This window comes from Vanacampus margaritifer, chromosome 20 (assembly GCF_051991255.1).
Source record: "Vanacampus margaritifer isolate UIUO_Vmar chromosome 20, RoL_Vmar_1.0, whole genome shotgun sequence".
Lineage (NCBI taxonomy): Eukaryota > Metazoa > Chordata > Actinopteri > Syngnathiformes > Syngnathidae > Vanacampus > Vanacampus margaritifer.
The window spans coordinates 3,067,587-3,088,484 of record NC_135451.1 but is presented as its reverse complement, the minus strand read 5'-3'; the positions used below and the strand labels follow the sequence as shown (position 1 = coordinate 3,088,484).

At 37.8% G+C, this 20,898-nt stretch overlaps 1 protein-coding gene across 2 annotated transcripts in view; it reads left to right on the top strand.

Moving 5' to 3' along the window:
• LOC144040389 (uncharacterized) overlaps positions 1–9,029 on the top strand; it is a 35,697-nt gene extending 26,668 nt beyond the window's left edge. For both annotated transcript variants that reach the window (XM_077554539.1, XM_077554537.1), the window contains 2 exons: positions 6,451–6,589; positions 6,775–9,029. In XM_077554539.1, coding sequence (XP_077410665.1) covers positions 6,451–6,589; positions 6,775–6,824 — 189 coding nt within the window. In that variant the 3' untranslated portion in view covers positions 6,825–9,029. The remainder of the gene's footprint in view (positions 1–6,450; positions 6,590–6,774) is intronic.
• The last annotated feature ends 11,869 nt before the right edge of the window (positions 9,030–20,898 follow it).

The following is a 20,898-nucleotide window of genomic DNA, read 5'->3' as shown; positions in this document are numbered from 1 at the left end:
GCTTATTCCAAACTAATCCTCCCCTGACTATATGGACTGTTTTTATGTATATGCGAGCATCCAGGAATCACCAAGGGGCATTCTTAGTACTCAGAAGCACACTTGCGCTGATTTTTTTTATTGCCGCTTTATATTCTGGCATTAAGATACACACGCAACAGGGCGCTGTGTACAATTGGCCTCCAGATGTGCAGTGATAGCTCCTTAGAGATAAATAGCAATAAAAACTGAATACATAAGAGAATAGAAAACAAAACAGAAAACATCTTGATTATGGGACATACCAATGGTTCCAAAACCAGAATTGAGATTTGGTTCTTACACAAGATGAAAACTAAAGCCCAACATGGATTGCTCTAACATCAACAAAGAAATATCTAAACTTATACAGAGTTGGGAATTTTACGAAATTTTGGTGGCCTGTCATTCTTCAGTGCCCTGGGCACCCTTCAGTCATCGCCAGTCCGTCTTTTTTTTTAAGGTGAACCGAACTGCAATCATTGTCATTTCCTTTTAACCACGTTTCGATCATGACTTCATCACCACTATTTTTGAATCAACAGAGTAGGTCAGTACTGTCCGTCAATCATCAACAAAATGGGCATCCGTTAGTGATGTGCTGACAATTACACTGATTAGTCCGTCTTTTTTTCTTTTTTTAAAAAAACGTTTTCACCATTTGTCATCCGTCAGAAAAAAGTCCATCAATAGTGATGAAAAGCCCCTTCTGTTTATGATACAAAAGACAACAGGCATCTTGAACCAAAATGCCATTTTCCTCAAAATCACATGACTGCTTGATGACCAATGACATAATTTTTACTCAGTTGATTACCAAATAAAAATTTATGATTGAAACATTTTGCGTGGAAACACAAATTGAAATATTATCCATCACTGCATCTAAAATACAACTATGTATATAAATATAACCTTTCTCTGCTTTGTACATTTTTTTTAAGTTGTTCTTTTCTACGTTGTTTTTTACAAGTTTTTTTTTTTTAATGAACTTCTTTCAGTTGTAAAATCTTTGGTCACACCTGCCCTCCGAGATCGACAGTGATACAAATATTTAACCTGATTTAAATATGTAATAGTGTGACTCCACTCTCTTCCCAGCTAGTTACCAAGTGTAATTGTGCTCCGTAAGAAGGCTGCTTCCATTTACTGAGGCAATATTGACGGATGGTTCATTTCCTTTAAAGTGCTCTGTTTTCATAGGCAGTGTCCTGAACGCCAATACCCCGGAGGAGTAGCTCCTCCCTTAGACTAACATGACCACAGCTCCGGGGGCTAGTGGCTTTGCATATTACTTACACATTTAGAGCCTAAATTTGTCTAAACGAACACCTCAACAATTAAAGTCCCGGAAGAATGGCCCTGAGCTATAGACATTGTTAGACACTGTTTGGAAGGGACCCAACAGTCAGGTGTGTCCTGTTTGCTGAAATGTGAGAAAATGAGAAGCAGTCGTGCAAAACTAGATATTTCTATTGTTTATACAGTTATTATTCAACCAGTTACTGTATGTTGATTGAAATGTTTTCTCCCTGTGTTGAAATAATAATATTTGGTATGAATGAAATGGCAAATGTGTACTAAAATGTCAGAATAATGAGGAAGAAAGTTCTTTATATTAATGATCCTTCATATGGTCTCACTCTGCATATGGCCCAGGGCGGTTTGTCTGTGATATTGACCATGCTGGTGGAATTGTGGAGCGGAATTACAACAATACAAAACACTGTCCTCCGTGTGCTTGCGTGCAGCAAAAAAAAAAAAAAGACATTGAAGGTAAAGTGAGGTGTAGCTTTGCAAACACTCATTATCTATAAAACAGATGTTCCACAGATGTCAGCTTACAAAAAAACACTGATGGCAACAACAGTTAGGGCCAAAATGACGCAAGGAACTGCATCCATATAACGGAGAACCTTCAGTGAAGGCCTCATAAGCGCTCTGTCTGCAGAAACAAGATGGCTGATGAAGAAATTAATGCAGGCAAAGTCATTATCTTTCCTCCTAAAACCACAGTGGGTTTATGTCCCCCCGTGTCGCTCTTTTCCTTGCGGGCTAGTACTTAAGTGTCGACGGACAACTGTGCTCTTGTTTTTTGTCTCCTCGCTCCATATGGAAGGCGGCAGCATATGCAAAAACTGGCTCTGCTTCTGTAAAACTTCCATTAAAGATGCACAACTAAGGCTCCGCCAGCTTGACTATTACCTCTCCCCGCAAATTATTTATGGTGCCCAAAAAAAAAAAATGCTGATGAAGACTATCTCCACCAGCAAGGATAAATAAAATAAAAAAAACACTTTCACTTGCAATTCAGCAGTGTTTTTTTTTTCTTCTTTTTTTCTGGGTGATGTGCTGAAACACTTTTGGAGCGGGTATGCAGTTTATACACACTGTACACTTCTGCTGTTTTATACTGCAATTGCTTTGTTGCATTATGCATTGTGCTTCAGTCTGAATTTGTAGATATGTCAACCAAGACTACAGACAAAAGTATCAGGATACTTGCCCAATAAATGCTGCATTTAATCCATCCATCCATCCATTTTCTTCCTCTGCAGCCTAAGCAGGGGAGACCAAACTTTTCCTCTCCCCAGCCACTTAATCCAGCTCTTCTGAGAGTACCTCGGGGCATTCCCAGACCAGCCAAAAGATAGAGTGTCTCCTGCCTGACCTTGGATTTCCCCGTGGCCTCCTGCTGGAGGAACATGCCCAGAGTACCTCACCGGGGCACCCTAACAAGATACCCAAACCACCTCATCTGAATCCTTTCAAAGCAAAGAAGACGTGACTGCCCTCCCTGATGACCGAGATGCTCACCCTATCCTGGTCACTCTGCGTAGGACTCTTATTTCTGCCACTTTTATCTGTGATCTTGCTCCTCAGAACTTGTGACTATAGTGAGGGTGGAAGCTTATATTGAACCGTAAATTGAGAGCTTTGCATTTAGCCCCAGCCCCTACTACCTCTGCATCACTACAGACACTACACCAGTCCGCCTGTCAATCTCCTGCCCTACTCTTCCAACACTTTTGAAGAAGACCACAAGACACTTGAATTCCTCTACCTGGGGCAAGATCTCAACCAGTCCATCCTTTTCTGAATGGCCTCCAATTTGGAAGTACTGGTTCTCAGCCAATCCTTCACATTTGGCTGTGAACTGCTGCAGCGAGAGTTAAACATTGCGGCTTGAAGAATGCAACAGAACTTCATCATCTGAAAAATGCAGCAATGTAATAATACTGAGGCCACCACTTTGGACGCCTTCAATGGCATGGCTGTACCTAGGATTTCTCTCCATAAATGTTTTTTAACAGAATCATTGACCAGGGTAGCCTTGACAAAGTCTAAACCACACTGGAAGCGAATGTGACAAATTGTCGGCAAAGCGGACTATACTATGACACTTATTGTACTGGACCCTACAGCCCATATAAGGGGGTGCAGTCTCCCAGAGCAACCCTCCCTCAGAATACCCCAAGAGACATGGTCAGATGCCTTCCCCAAGTCCACAAAGCACATGTAGTCTGGTTGAGTAAACTTACATGCACTCTCCAGAACCTTGCTGAGGTTATCGTGTTGATCCACTGTTCCTCAGCCAGAATGAAAACCAGATCAAGGACTGTGATCCGCTGCAGTTCGACCATAAAAAATGGGGACCACCACACGTCACTCAAAACAGACTGCAACAAGAGTAAATAATCAATTGGAATGTTTGCTGGTCTCGGTGTGTATAGGTCGATAGTGCCTATGTGTGAGAAAAAGCTGGACGAGGTGGTGACTGGGATGTGGAGGGGCAATGAGACTTTTACTTGCCTTTCACTTAGTTCTTGCAGCATGCAAGACCACATGGCTGCGTAGGGGGGTACTGATGATCTTCTCTGCAGTAGAACTATTGCAGTCGGATTTTGTCCAGCACCAAACCAGACTTTAATGAATGAACAAAGGACCGATGCAATGTCATATATACATATGACATATAGTAAATTATGGTATTTTCTACCTATCGTTCCTAGTGACTCATATACAGGAAAAACTTCTTCCAATCTTCACAGAGGGTTCTGGGGCAAACTTTTTCTGATCCCTTACCTAGGACTTTTTGCTGTTCCAGTACATACACGTGAAGTTATTTCTTGAGAGGTTGTCTTTTTAGTGAAGTGTTCAGTGGTGCGATACTGGAGGCATGGAGTGGTGGCTCATGCAGGACCTGTGTTTTCTTCAGGTTGACATGGAGGCCAAGCTTGTTGTAAGCATCATCAAATCCTCCCAGAATCTGTTGCCTTCTCCCGTGTATCATGAAGCACTGTTCAACAGTGTACTGGAAGTCCAAGAATGAGGTGTTGGTCTTGGCCCTAAATTGAATGAGGTTAAAAGCGTTCCTGTTGGCCAGATGCACAATATCGATCACTAGTGGAATCTTGTCTTCTATCATGAGGTGGGTAAAAGCTACGAAGTTGAAGCGTGTTAAGAGTGGGCCTGCAAGGACTCGCTGTTTTTAGCTAAAGTGAACTTTTTTAAAGGCTTTGGTCTTTTTGCCATTGTTGAGAACTGAGGCGGACATGTCGTTAAAAATTAGGGCAATGTTGACAAACCTCTTGGTGCAGTTTGTTTTTATGATCTGTCACAGCAGGGGATGGTACACTAAGTCAAATGCATTGGTGAGGTCGATGAAAAGAAGGTAGAACGACCAATGTTTGCCGTATTTCTCCTGCAGTTGTCGTATGATGACGTATGATGTGTCTGTTGTCCCTCTAGATGGCTACAATCCGCAGGGTGTCTCGGACAGGACACTTTCAATAAGATGCTTGTGATGTCTGTTTGTGATAATGGTGGAATTTTTTTTAAACGGTTGACAGGAGAGATATTCCATGGTGATTTTCACAGTCCAACCTGTCCCCCTTTTGTTTGTAGTTCCAGTCCTGTGTATCTTCTGGGATCCAAAAGCGTTTGTCTAACCAGAGCAACCTTTCTGTGTAGATCTGAGCATGAATGATGTCTATACTGTATATGCCGTGTGCTTAACTGGCAATTGATTTGACAGGGGACAGGAGAGGGACTTTTCCTAACTGTTCCCACAAATTGTGAAGCATAGACTTGTCCAAATAATATGACACAACCATCACAAAGAGATGATAATGAGGAATAAGTGCAATTTCTCTGATTAATAACTGACAACCCATGAAATATGCCATGAACGATCTTCCACCACACAACTGGTGATCCATTTGGGTCTTCACCATACCAATATTGACCTCATTTAACATGCAGAGAATATTAAGAGGTTAACCTTTTGAAAAAACACCTTGCAGCAACAATAATTGACAAAACACATCAATTCTCCCTCTGCCTTTCTTTTTTGTAATTACTCCACCGCACGTTTGATTGCCGCTTTGGTGCTGGAGGACCCACACTTCATTTGCCATGAGGTCATTGTCAGCCCTAAGAAATATGAATCTGATTCATAAAGCGAGTGAGTGTGGTCTGCATTTTGTGTGTGTGTGCGTGTGTGTGTGTGTGTGTGTGTGTGTGTGTGTGTGTGTTTCAGGCGACAAGACAGAGGAGAATGTCCTTGGCTATATACTGTAGTGTATGTTGCATGAGGAGATTAATGCCTCCCTGGCAGCCATATCTGCTTAGCAGGAGAACTTCTCCAAAGTACACCGCATGTAATTATCTGGCAAGTTAGTACAAGTTTTAGATAAAAAACTCTCTGCGGCACAATTTTCAACTTGGCTGCCCTATCTTTGCAATTTGCAAGTGTAAAAAAAATAATAAAATAGTGCCTGGCAACGTTTTTCTACATGGAACATATGTGTATGTTATGGATTCACAAAATTACCGATCGTTCCCTTTGCTAAGGTGTTTACCCTTCCTTTCTTTATCATTTGTACTATTTGACACACACATAAAAATACACACACAAATATACATTATATTCTCCTCATGCCTGCGTTGGTTTTCTCCCGGTACTCCGGTTTCCTCCCACAGTTCCAAAGACATGCACAGCAGGTTAATTGAACACTCTAAATAGTCCCTAGGTGTGCTTGTGAGTGTGAATTGTTGTTCGTCTCTGTGTGTCCTGGATTGGCTGGCAACCAGTTCAGGGTCTACCCCGCCTACTGCCCGAAGCTGGTTGGGATAGGCTCCAGCACCCCCGCGACCCTTGAGGAATAATTAGTAAAAAATGATTTGCCCCTTCCTTATTTCAGTTTTTTGCATATTTATCACTCGCAAAGGTTTCATTTTAATTTCACACTGAGACAACCCAACGGTATATAAAATGCAGTTTCTAAATAATGATTTTATTTACCAAGGTGGCAAAAATCGAGTCCTTTATTTTTATTTCTTAAGTATCTGCTACAGTGACGCAAGGCTTTCCTGAAGTAACTCGGTTCAAACTAGTTGTTCACTCATTGCACATGTGATCTCCTAAAGGTGATTGGAGACCTGGAAGACTTAGACAACGCAACTAGGATGGCACCTTTTGCAGGGCAGCGATCAGGGCCTCGGACGTTGGACCAGGAGGGCTCAGGCATCACCCAGCAACTACGGAAAAGAAATAAGCTTTTTGGACGTGAGTGCTGTAACAGAATTTGGCTTGCATGTTTTCTCACAAAATGATAACACATAATGACGAGTACACATTGGTGGAGATGCCACTGACTCAAACATACAAGCCTCCCACTTGCGCAAACATTTTCTTCCCGCTGTTTGCTTAAGTGAATTTGCACAGTTTTAATGGCGGCTCTGTTCCCTTAGGGTGCCCTCGTGTTGAGCTAGTAGGAGGAAGCAGGTGTGACTCTGGTTAAGCACAAGACCTCAACCAATGGGAGTGAAGCAAGAAGTGAAGGGGTTTGGTCACCAAACTGTTGGCATGTCATTTTAACAACTGTCATTTTGACTCAAGCTTGAGGTATTACATGGAAAAATGCAATAGTTTTAATGAAATGAAGTAATTAGGTCAACAAATTAAATCTTAAATGGAGCTCAGGTGAGGGCTCCAATTGATTCTTGCTAACTTGAACTTTGTTTGGAAACATGTATTAGTCTGGAATGTAATGATCAATCAACAGACACTTTACACAAAGTAGAGGGTGTAAACATAGCTAATGCAACTCAAGGATAGCTGATGTAAAAGTTGCTAATCTCAAATTTAGTGATAAAATGTAAATAATGGCTTCCCATTAGATGGGATAATATTCCAGCCAGTTTGATGTGTATTGAATATATGTCTGGTGCTTAGTGTAATGAAGTGGTTCACAAATCAGGCCATAATGGCCGCCTACTTACACATATTACTTAATTAAAGGTTGTGAGCTTATTAGCATGTGCTCTAGCCGCGGCACACTGATATGATGGGGATCAGGGGCAGATGTCATAGAGGGCCAGCCTTTAAAGATTTTATAGATAGCTAATGTGTCGTGCTAAACTTAAATCAAGGCTTAATAACCTGACATTTCTATTAATGATTCTCCCGTATAGAGAGCCATTACACATCAGGGCCATTTGGGATTTGTTCGTGTGAACACACTTCTTTGGCCTTAAATTTGATCCTTGTGTTAACTCATTCACTCCCAGCCATTTTCACTGAAGCAACCGCCTTCGCTCCCTGCTGGTTTACTAGATTTTGACTGATTTTGCAAGACCCACAGAATATTGTGTTCTATTGCTATAAAAACAACCTACCCTAGCCCTGGTTGATCTCCTAGGCCTCCTGGCCGTTTTTTGTAATAATTACCATTGCTTTAAACGACCTCTTCAGGTCAGAGGCTGCATCAAATCCTCCTGTATGCTCTAGCATTAAAACAACAACATAAAAACATATAAATACGTTTTTGGGACCATGGCAATATTTAAAATAGAACATTTTCATACGTTTTTGGAAGCAAATGAGTTTTAATTTTCAACGTTCAAAGTTATAATATGAACACACAAATTCAACAACAGAAGCGTGCATCGAAAAGTGGTGTGGACCAAGTATGGTACCTAGGGGATGCTACGATACGCTGACGTTCTGTGTAATTCCTCTTCAGAAACCACACTTATCAGGATTCAGGAGCTAATTGTAATTATTGTAAATAATATTACTGTGTGAATGCTGAGAGTTAAACATTTACACTATCGTTACAGCTCTATAGCAATCTTAACATTATTCTGCTCTTTCAGTGGCTCCATTTCACAACACATTCAAATTCAAAGACAAACGCGAAGTTTGTTTGCGATGGGTGACCTTATATTTTCCTTGGGACTTTCTTTACACAAAAACAAAAAGGAAACATGCCATTGAAAAACAGTAAAAGTAAATGTTGGACAATAAAATCCAAAAGCTTGAATTTGGATTTATCAATGTATGTATTTTTAGTAATGGACATAATGGAGTAACTTTGTTATGTGTCTTACATGTTTATCTGTTTTGACACAAGCCAGAGTTTTAAAAAAAAAAAAAAGGGGGGAAGAAAGCTGATGCTACACCCACTCATCCCCACGCCCAATTCAATCAGTCTCATAACTAACACTAAGCAGACATGCTGTGTTGTACACAATAGATGATAAGATGCTCTTGCCTGTCTCCTTGTGGCCTACACCTTCCTCACTCCTTACATCCTTTGTCAAAACTATTTCGATGTTGTTGTTTTTTCTGTATTGAGACTACCAGCATTGTCTCATTACTGTTTGATTATGCACTCTTTTACAAATACCCATCTGACCTTCTATCCAGCTATCTTTTATGTATTTGCGTGATTGAAGAGCAGCCCTAGCATGGCACCGATTACTTTATACAAGACAGGAGATTGTTATAAAAATACATGAGAAAGTCTAACTTAGTTTGAATAATTTCAGATTGGTGGCATATACTCTTTCTAAAAACCTTATGACTGATGTATCTATTTACTTTTGAAAAATAAGTGGTACCTTTTATTTTGCCTGTGTTTGAAGCCATTAAAATACAAAGAAAATATACACAGTATAGTTCTGAATATTTTAAATCAAATAAAAGCGTGATGTATCTAATTATTGTAGTAACTCACTTGTGTATTCATTTTTTTCCCCTGTTTCTTTACCCCTGGGCGTTATTTGTCCATTTTCTGGCTTTTTTCTGTTTTTCTGTTTTTCATCAAAGAAAAATCATTTGAAAAAAATACACTAGGGACCTGACATTTTACCAGGATTGTTTAAAAATGTAGAAGTTCAAATTGGCGCCATGCTGTAATTTATAATTATTACCAAACAGGAGGGAGAGATTCACACGAAGTTGTAGTAATAATGCCCGATTTTGGCTCATTGACTCCCATTATAAATCACAGTTTTTGATATGCTGTAAACCTGATGTGTTATAATGTATTTTCCGTGATTACTGATGCAATCGCTTCTTTGACGAGTCATAGACATGAAAATAGAGGAATTTGTGTGTTTAGAGTGTTAACACGAAAATCCACTAGGTGGCGCCAAAGGCTAATAAATGAATACAAAATGCATGCATAAAAAAATTCTATTGTTATGACTTATGGACTTGTTTGAGCCTCTAACTATGTCATATGAAATATAGAAATTATTATTTTATTTTATATATATATATATATATACACCATAGTTAGTCTTGCTATTAGCATAATACTGCTATTGTTGTCAATAGGGGGCATTAAAAAAATAAATACAAATAAAAACTATATATGTGTAGATAAGTCTGATGCCACTGAACATTTTGAGTGGTTGAAAGTGAAAAAAATATTCATAAATGACTAAGTTATCTCACTTCAAAGGAAATGCCTGATTTTGGCAAAATTACCAGAGTTTTGAAAAATGCCATTGTGTAAAAACTGGGCATGCATAAAACAATTATATTGTTATGACTTATGACCTTGTTTGAGCCTCTAACTATGTCATATGAAATATTCAAATTAGTATTTTATTTTATATATATATACAGCATAGTTAGTCTTGCTATTAGCATAATACTGCTATTATTGTCCATAGGGGGCATTAAAAAAATAAAATAAGATAAAAACTATATATGTATAGATAGGTCTGATGCCACTGAACATTTTGAGCAGTTGAAAGTGAAAAAATATTCATAAATGACTAAGTTATCTCACTTCAAAGGAAATGCCAGATTTTGGCAAAATTACAAGAGTTTTGTGCTGTTCAGAAAAATGCCATTGTGAAAAACTGGGCATGCATAAAAAAATGATATTGTTATGACTTATGGACTTATTCAAGCCTCTAAATATGTCATATGAAATATTCAAATTAGACCTTTATTTTTTCCTTTATACAGCATAGTTAATTTTGCTGTTAATAATACTGCTATTATTGTCCATAGAGGGCATTAAAAAAAACTTCTTTTTTTTTTTAAAACTATATATAAATAGATAGGTCTGATGCCAGTGAACATTTTGAGTGGTTGAAAGTGAAAAAAATATTCATAAATGACTAAGTTATCACACTTCAAAGGAAATGCCAGATTTTGACAAAAATTACAAGAATTTAATCAAACTATAATAACGCCCAGGGGTTAAAACATATTGTTTTGTGTATATTACGCTTCCCTAAAATTATCAGCATAGCAATTTTATAGATCGGGATTTCTTGTTTTCAGACATGTATTTTTGGGGGGTTAAAGAGAGGTTCTCTTACCTTACCAATAGTTTTGACTCTCCCACTCACTCCAGCCTTCATCAAATCTGTCAAAACGCTTCCTGGTGTGAGAAGAACACGGGATCTCACAAAAACAAAGAACAGAATGCCCCAGATATGCGTTGATTTTTCGAGAGTGTGTCTGGAGGCCAAAACATCGAAATGGTGAAATTATGGTTGTATATACATTTGTAATTTTAAACATTACATATCATATTGAAATGAAAATATTCCTTTTTCACAACCTGCAGGTACCCGTATACAAAAATGACGACCCCTGCCACTTCCCTTCTCTCCATAAATTATGCGCAACTGTGATTTTTAATGACATTTTAGGGGGGGTAAATGTACTGTATAAGAAATTACAGTAATATTGTAGGCTTATTTGTTTTATTTTGTATAAAATACCTTTTATTAAGTTATGAAGTATATGGTAGTAATCTCATTTTATATTGTAATTGTTTATTTTATTTTAATTATAACATGACGTTGAATTAGGGTTTCCAAGTAGGTTTAGACTTTCAAGGATGGCTATCAAAGTAGTTTTAAGGTTTCAAAATGGACTAGACTTTCAAAGTAGGGTTAGGGTTTCAAACTAGAAGCAGGGTCTGAAAATAGGGTTTGTATCATGTTTTCAAAGTAGGGTCGAATGTGTGACCTCAGGTTTCAAAGTATGGTTACGGTTACAAAGTAGGGTTTCCAAGTGGGGATAGATTTTCAAAAGAGGGTTAGGTTTTCCAAGTAGGGTTTCAAAATAGGTTTAGACTTGGTGCAGTTTTAGAGTAGGATTTCCAAGTAGGGTTTCAAAGGAGGGTTAAAGATTCAAAGTGGGTTTTCAAGGTAGGGTCACAATTTATGACAGTGGCTTTGATCTCAACTCGACCATGTGTGACTTCTGGTTTGGGTTTCTGAGTTTCAAAGTCGGGGTAGAGGGTAGACTTTCAAAACCGGGTTTCAAAGTTGGGTTAGGCTTTCAAAGTAGGGTTAGTGCAACATCCATTAGAATGTGAAGTATTGGTGGAATTCACATTCTAATGTGAGCAGAATATTCTTTAATAGCTTACATGAGCGTGTGATGTAATTGTTTTTATCCAGAATGCTGTACGAGTTTGAAAGTAATGGACTGGTAGATTTATTGGTAGAAGCATTTTCAATAAAGAATATAAACTTTTCTTTTGATCTGTTTTTGATGTTTGTTCCATTCTATTGATCATTTTGATCAATGGTTTCTTTCACCATATTCTCACCTTTTTCACCCGACTAACAAAGCCTTTTCCAAGTGATGCTGAAGGGTGCAGCTGCAGAGTGGCTGAAGGTATTGCACAGTTTCAAATATTTGATTGCTGAGGACAAACACCATTTCCACACAATCTAAATTTCAAATTGGTCCCTGGGAGAAAAACATTACTGGGGGGAGAAAGACATGCCACTAGGTCTCAGCGCCACACATTTGCTGATTTATGTTAAAAGAAAAAAAAAAACTTTTGCAAAGCTTTCATGAGGGAACTTTAACTTTTTGAAGTTAATGCGTGTGTGTGTGTGTCTGCATCTGCTCTGCTCAGAGCCGAGTCAACCTGGGGATGTAGCCCGTGTGACATGTGGAGGATGAAAAATATGACTCTTTGTATGTAGCCCTCAGCTTGAAGTGTTGGCATGACAGTTTGCATTCAGAAGTGCTGCCGAGATCATTATGCTTTTTGTTGAGACTGGCAACACTTTGGGCAAAGCCTGATTCAATTGAATTAAACACACCTAAAAAAAAATGAAAGGGATTCAAATTCACACTTGTATGCGCGTGTTTTGTAATTTCTGGCATTTCATGGTTGATTTTTAAATCACAAAAAAATATGATGACACTCACTGCTGTGCTTTATGCTCTGAAACTTTACATGATATAGGACGTTGGCCCTTCATACTAACACGTTTCATTCCGTGGTCGGTACCAGATGTGATCGGGCTTCCAGATCATATCGGGGTCGCCTATTGATGACGTCACGCTACTGGAAATTATCCCGTTGACTTCAAAACATTCTAAATAAAATATTAAAGATGTGATTATGTGCTATTTTATCTTTATTTACTTATTTATTTATTTGTGTTTCATCTAATTTAATATGTATTCAATCTTTTATATTTATTTATTCAAAATTAAAGTATCCTGCTTTTATATTCTTAGGTTTATTTACTTTTTTACAATTTCATCCCTAGATTTTGTTATTGAAATAACATCTTTAATATTTGTTTCGACATCATTGTTTTGACATCAACGGGATAATTTCCAGCCAGTCCTGTAGCGTGACGTGTTCGTAGGGCGACTTGGGTACGATCTGGCAGCCGATCACATTTGGTAACAACACCGTCAATATTGATGGACCCCCGTTTTTCTGATGAATTATGAGAAACTTTAAATAAAAAAAGATCGACTAAACACTGAAGAAAGTGGGTCAGTGGGTGTAGTCAGTGTAATCATCATTAATTCAATTCATCCAATGTCTGAGAATGGTCTTCGTTATTGACAATAACACGAGAACAGAAGTCCAAGAACAGAATACTTTTTGGGTTCTGATTGGCAGGGGCAAGGGGTGATTGCCCCAACAGGTCTCACTGTCATTACCTACATAAGCATTGAAGTCCCCCAGCTGGAGTGCTCTCTGTGGATCCCCTGAAGTACTGTTTGATGCAAAGACACAAACAACAGTCAGGATCTTCATAAAGAGAGAAAACTGAGGCACTCAAAGGTGTTACAAGTAAAAGGCCTTGATTACAACATGGCCAGTTGATTAAAAATTGCCAGCACATTTCGGCCTTAGTAGGCCATTGGCAGGGCAGATACCTCTATTGAAAAACACCAAAGAGACACTTTTTTGGGGGGAAAAAACAACTGGTATCTCACTGAGCGATTAAGGCTTGGAACGTAGCGAATGTTGGGTTTTCATCAGGATTTGTAAGATATTCACGTTTTTTCCTTGTCACACTGAAATTTTGAACATGTTCAGACAATTTCTCACTGTCTGCGAAGATTTTTTAATTTATTTATTTTAATTAACAAATGATGTTGACATTTTGGAAAACTTTATTTACAGTAAAAACTTTAGGGAGCTATTTACTTTTTTAATTTTTGTCAGAATTTTTAAACAAAGCTGTCTATTCTTTATATGTTTATTTTTGACAAAGGGATGCAACAGGTGATGTAAAAAGACAGCTGGCAAAAGACAGCTGCTGCTGACCATTGAATTAAAATGACCATTGAATTAAAAGAAAAGGTACTTTCTAAAATGTTTTACGCTAATATTTTCTCTTTTACTGCAAATGAATATGGGCTTGAAATATCGGTTATCTATCTCCTTGACTACTAATAATCTGTATCGGTATCGGCCTTGAAGAAACCATATTGGTCTATCACTACATTTTTTTTTCACAAAGAAATAAGCATAGAATTGTCCAGCTTGTCTGACAAATTAAGATTCAATGGGAAAAAAGTTGAATCCTTTATTGATGAGTTCATTGATTATAGGGGTGTCTCAATATATTTTATATAAACTGTGCCAAACATGACAGAACACCATTGCATTGTTCTTTTGTTGAAAAGCACTAACATGTAAATCGGATATACATTCTATACCTGTCAGGTGTTTGCGCCCAATCTGTATTCTTCTTCACTGACCCTGAACATGATGCCCTGGTGCTTAAGCTCTGGAAAACACATGCAAAGGGAAGCAAGTAGAAAAAGAGGGGCTGTACGAGCATGTCAATGTTGTGCCATATTTCAGTGGCATCTGGATAGATCATGTGCCTGCTTGCACACATATTTATTTATTTGAGTCGAGTCGGACGGGCAGATGTCCTGCTCACAGGAGAAATCATTTGCAGTGGGTGAAAAAAGGGAGGGGAGGTGGAGTGGAAAAAAATATATGAATATGCAAATTTAGTCACAGTGTGGAACCTTGTAATGAGTGGGAAATGTAGACGCCATCTTTCATTATACAGAGGTCATTGCTTAATGCCAGGCAGCTGGGCCCAGCTTTTTTTCTCTGAACCCCCACCGACCCCCTCCCCACCACCACCTCCCACCCTCTCCTGTCATTTCACAGCAACTTGAAGCATAGTGTGGCACAAAGGAACATGGCACACATCCACATGTGGACCGAACACAAATTAGAAAGTCTCTAATATTGCACAACTTGCACCGACTTTCAATGTTTCACAATTAAAGATGTGGACAGCCAATTCAGACGGACATTTGAAGAGTAAATGTTTTTTAATTAATCAAGATAAAATTAAATGTATTCAAATATATTAATATGGATAGGTTTATTTCAATATATAGTAACTGACTTGCAATAACTGCATCAGGCCTACGACCAATTGACTTCACCAGACTTTTGCATATTTTTGAAATGCCTTTCCAGGCCTTTACTGTAGCCTCTTTCAGTTCTTGATTTTTTCTTATGGAGGAACAAAACTGCCAAAATCTCAAAAACGAAATAAAAAATAAACATAAATAGAAATAAAAACAGTATATATCCATAAATAAATAAAAAGAAGTAAAAATAAAAATAAAAAACGGGATTCAAACTATAAATATAAATATAAACATAAATGTGGAAATAAATACAAAAATAAATATATAAATAGAATTAAATATCAATCAATCCAATTCATGCTTATGACCGCCCCCTCATTTGAATAACATTTTGTGTCTGCAGCATAAAATAAATAAATGTGAGAGCAGAGCGTTTTTATTTATTGATTGATATTTAATTCTGTTTGTATATTTATTTTTGTATTTAGTTCCACATTTATTTTTATATTTTTATTTTTTTAATCTCGTATATCCATTTTTATTTGCACTTTTATTGATTTATTCATGTATTTATTTTTCAATTTTGGCAGTTTTGGTCCTCCATAGTTTCTGGGGTTTTCTCCTTTCAGCTGCCTGTTCAGGAAGTACAATTCAAAATTATTGGGTTAAGGTCCAGTGATTGGCTTGGCCAGTCTAAGACCTTTCACCATAAGTGACCCTGTTTTAATAATAGTATGTACCTAGTAGTGCCTGTTTTTATCAATGGAAAAAAAAGTGTTGTACAGAACTGTGTCAAGATGACTGTGCAGTGCAAAAGGAATTTAAAAAGTCCATGTCACTTGTCATATTTCTGCGGTTCTTCCAACTTATCTTTTTGATCCATCCAATAGTGTTTGGTAGACAACTCAACGGCTCCACATTACTGACATTTCCACTGTCATTTGCCTGACATTGAACTATCAGCCCAATCATTGGACAGCCTCTTCAAACAATCCTGAGTTTCAATGCTAAAAATGTAATGAACTTCACGGTTCATTGGCTCTGACATTGCTTAATTAATAGGCACATTTAAAGTACATAGGGCCCCTGTAATTGATTTATATGCATGATTTGCACATACAGCTGTTGGTTCCTGTAGGAGAGTCATCATTCACAAAGTGGCGGCGCTGATGATAGTGTGGCAAGGTAACAGCGGAGCACTTAGTTGGCTCATCCAGCCTTGGGTAAGATATGACACATTTAGGAAACTTTTTTTTTCTTTTTTCCACATTTGTCTTCATCTGTATCTTCATCTGGGAGCCTATCCCAGCTGACTTAAAGCGTGAGGCACGGTACACCCTTGACTAGACACCAGTCAATCACAGGGCGGAAGCAATACTATGATAGATTGAAGTTCCTATTTTTGTGCCGCAAGTCTAGCACAAAGTACTTTTGGTATTTTCCTAGCTGGGCAAAGTTAGAAATAGGCCGTTGTAGGAGTCAACACAACCAACTTGATTCCCAGCCAATCGAAGCAGATCCTCACATTCCCTTTAAATTCAGCGTAGGTGAGCTGTGTGCTCCTTTCACGTTTATGCTTAAAGCAACTCCTGATGTGATAAATAAAGATTTACTGCAATTAAAAGGGCATATTTGGTCGCTTGAGTCTTCCTGTTTTCTTCAGGAATATTAACTGATACACATTCTAGTGGACTACTTCTGTGGCACTGCTTGAAGCAAAATTATTCAGATTAATCTCTAATAAATGACATTGCATTACGTGTATCACATTTTTTCTTAGTATAGTCCATCAATCTGTTTTTGTAGACCGCTTGTCCTCATTAGGTTTGTAGGCGATTTGGAGCCTATTGAAGCAGACTTTGGACCTGAACCAAGAGCTGATTGTCTTGTGGTACGGTTTTGTGAGTAACTCTTATCACCTGGGTATTTGTTACTTTCACAATACATCAGCCCCATTGCACAGATATGTATTAAAAATCACAAGTCAACATTTTACAGGTTTCATTGGGCGAGGCCTATGCTTCTAATTGATCTTATGCCTGAGGATCAGGAGTTCGCTGGCTGCTAAACATTATTTGTTTTTTTTGGACAGAACTTCTTAGGTGCTCAAATCAATTGCTCACCTGCAGAGAAGAATCTAGCATACTAGCATGTTGATTGTTTTTGAGTAGGCCGTCTTTTGTGTGCGGAGGTGTTTTCATCCATAGCCCAAACATGCACACACAAACAGGTGTGTACACACTGATCAATAGGGACTGGGTTGGTTTTGAGGCCTGCAATGTTCTGCCTGTCTCCACTTTGAGTCATTCATATGTCACTTTATTCCTTCCATTCATCTATCCACCTACGGCTTCCAACATTCCACCAATGCATGTTCACACGAAGCGGCCATGTTATCAGGGGTGACTGTCCCAAACATGTAGGCTACATTAGCATAGCATCACAGTAAGCACAAAGCTCAAAAGGCGCTACCTATTCATATTGATGTTTTTTTTTACTCAGGCGCTAGTCATGTAGTACATGTCTCTCAAATATGTTATTATTGATACCGTTTTTGTTTGTTTGTTTGTTTGTTTTGTTTTAGGAAAAATAGGAGCACTAACATTGTGGCTCATGAACATGAACAAATGCATGCAAAGCACCAGCAAACCAAGTTTGGATAAATTTCATAAGTTTCCCAACAGTTTCAAGCTTTTTGTATGTATTTATTTACAATAATGTCATACAAACCATTTTTAGGCTATGATAAAAGTATGCTTATGCCCCCCAAAAAAATGTGTACACGGAAAAAAAGTACTTTGATGTAACGCGTGGTCAGCTCTAACAGACGACCTCTTGCCCCAATTAAATAAAGCTTTAATTAGAAACCATTATTTTTATTTATTCAGTGTTTTATTTATGTTAGAAAGAGCAGCGCAATGAATGTTGTTTATTCATTTGAATATAGATTTGGTCAAATTGTATTGATACTTGTTGTTTGTCAGTAGAAAAATGATTGGTACAAAAACATTTAGTCAGGCTACATGATGGAAATGCAGCTGGGAGACAGAGGGAATGTCAGACTACAGAGAAGGACATTATGACGGAATTTGTAAAAAGCCAATAATCAGTGTGGCGTAAGGGAGGAGTACTATATCAGTCAATCAATATCACATTACTTTGAGTATGAGAGCATATACAAGACTCATCAAACTGATTATATTTGATGCTACAATGGCAGTTTCATTTACTGTGGCCCTCCACAATCACTGCTGTTCAATTACCAGTGCTGTGTGTAAGCGAGAGAACAGGGAAAAAAAGAAAACAAATAGAAGCCAGGGACAAAAGAAAAATAGAAATACCACAAGACAAATGGGTGTTTATTTGACTAAATAAAGCCATGGCTGGAATAGAAATGAGGGATAGTGTGTCACAGTCAAGCTCTGCTTAAAAGATGACTTGTTTCATCTGACATTGAAATTTCATGAATATATTTTCCAAAGGGCTCCAGAAAAACAAAATTCATCATGAAGTTTGTGAAGGCCAGAATGTCACGGCAAAGATTCGTCAATTTCCTAATGGATTGTGTGGCAATGTTTAGTATTATGCCTCCCCGATGTGCTTACAAGCTTCAATGTTTCATTTGTTGTTTTGCAAAAAATACTGTTCAAATACATAAAGTATATTACATACAGTTTGAGGTGAGATTATATTTTAATTCCTATTAGTTCTAAAAGGAATTTAAAGGAATGTTGGATACCACTTCTTTTCAAACAGATACCACAGTACAAGTACTTCTAGTTCCTGATCGCAAAATGCCCATAAGAGGGTGGCCAACGTTGTGAGTACCAATACCTTGAAATAAGGTCTGGTATCAACCTAATACAGATACAGATACCTGGTATTGGTACTCGCCCATAAAGATTATAAAAGGTCAGTAAATCAAACGTAATTGATTATAATATATTTATTTACATTAGCAGTATATTTTACACTTTATTTTGTAGTTATACATTTTCTGTTATTATTCTATTGATGATGATGATGATGATTATTATTATTATTTAGATTTAATTTCGACAATACACTACCGATCTGATCGTCTGGATCGGATGATATTTCGCATTGTAAGGAAAATCATTGATCGGTTGTAATATCTTAATTTGCCCAATTGATCTATATCATTGATCAGTTACACAAAGTAAGACATTACATGTTATATTTAATGATTTAAAAAATATATATTATTATTATTTTTCCATGCATGTCAATTGACATAAATTATTTTCGCTATTCGTGGGCTGGGCTTGTCCCTATCCCCCGCAAATGGCGATGGTCTACTGTGTTTCAAATATATATATTTTTTAAATAGATATAATGCTCCATAATCTGATCTTATTGGTCGGTGATCTGTCTTTTTCCTCAAACTCGATTGCTGATCGGTAGAAAAATCCTGATTGTGTAAAGCCTAGTGGACAGTATAATAAGTGCATATTTTAAAAACAATTGCAACTTTAAAGTTCTGCCAACCCCTTAAGGAACATCAGCCCAACTGTTGCAATGAACAGCTTCGTCAAGTGAAGCCCCCCTAATAGCTCTAAGTCTTCAATATGGGGCCATCAGGAGAAACAAGGCACCGCAGCTTCTTGGATGATTAAAAAGTCATTTTCTTAACTGTCCTCCCAGGATTTGTGAGCGTTTTTTTGGTAAGAAAACATTAAATTGCTCCAATCAAGCATTAATGTCTCCTGTTTGTGCTGCTGTTCACATGGTGGGCGCCTTTTTGTCATTCTTTTCCTTTGGCGTTTTTCCCAACAGCCTTGATCAACAATTAATAGTTCAAATTGCTTCCCGTTATTTATGGATGTGTGCAAGACAGATGCTAAGCACAAAAAAAAAAGAGCTTCATAGAACAACAGGAATTTGTTGTTTATGGTCAACTCTATGCACACAGTTTTGTTTGTGATATACAAAATGTTTTTTTTAAGCTCTTGCTCTTCTTTTCCACTCTCCCCCCACTCTCTTCTTTGACAGAATGACCTTTAGTGCTCATTTCTTCATCGTGGGGACAGGGCGCGGCCTGGCATCTGATAGAATCAATATTCTATTATGATAGTGCGTGGAGCGTGTGGGGCTTTACAACTCCACGGTAATAGTTTCGCTATTTCATCCTGTGGCAGCAATGGCCTGAGGGATCATTTCCGGCTTCTCCAGGCTCTACGCTCCCAGCATTGCCCCCTTTCCATTAATGTGGCAGGCCCCTGCCTACCAGGGGACAATCTGTGTGAGAGATGGATGGGGGGCGCAGAGAGTCCAGCCCAGGTGCAATGTATGACCTGAATGCAATTGTTACTCATATAGATACAATCTAAAAAATAAATACAGTATGTGTGCAGTATCTTTCATTCTATCACAACATATTTTTCACTATTAAATCCCCTCCTGAAATTGAAATCAAAGTAGACAGGAAAATATTTTGAATTCATTTGATCACTTTTGGCAAACGGATATGGTATTATTAGTTTTGAGATCATGAAATTATCCCATCATTGGCCATTTTCTTTGTTTGGGCCAAATGTCATTCTTGTTCTTTGTTACAGTGAGCTCAAAAGTAATACTGGAGTCTGTTCTGGTTTATTTATAACAAAGGTCTTTGTGTTGATATCATCATATGTTGATTAGAATTGCAAAAAGAACATGAATGGAAAAAATATATATTTTTACCATCGGATATAGTGAAAATAGAAATAAGGAGATCCAGGGTTAAACTATTTGCCATCATAATCAATTTTAAAAGACTCAAAAACATCAAACTATTTTAATTTATATAATTTTTGTGTAAAAAGAAGTTAATGACTAAATTCCATTCAGTTTCTCTTGCTCTTGTCCTCATGAGGAAAGTGAGTGATTTTGGAGCCCATCCCAGCTGAGTTTGAACAAGAGCCTGAATTGGTCACCAGCCAATC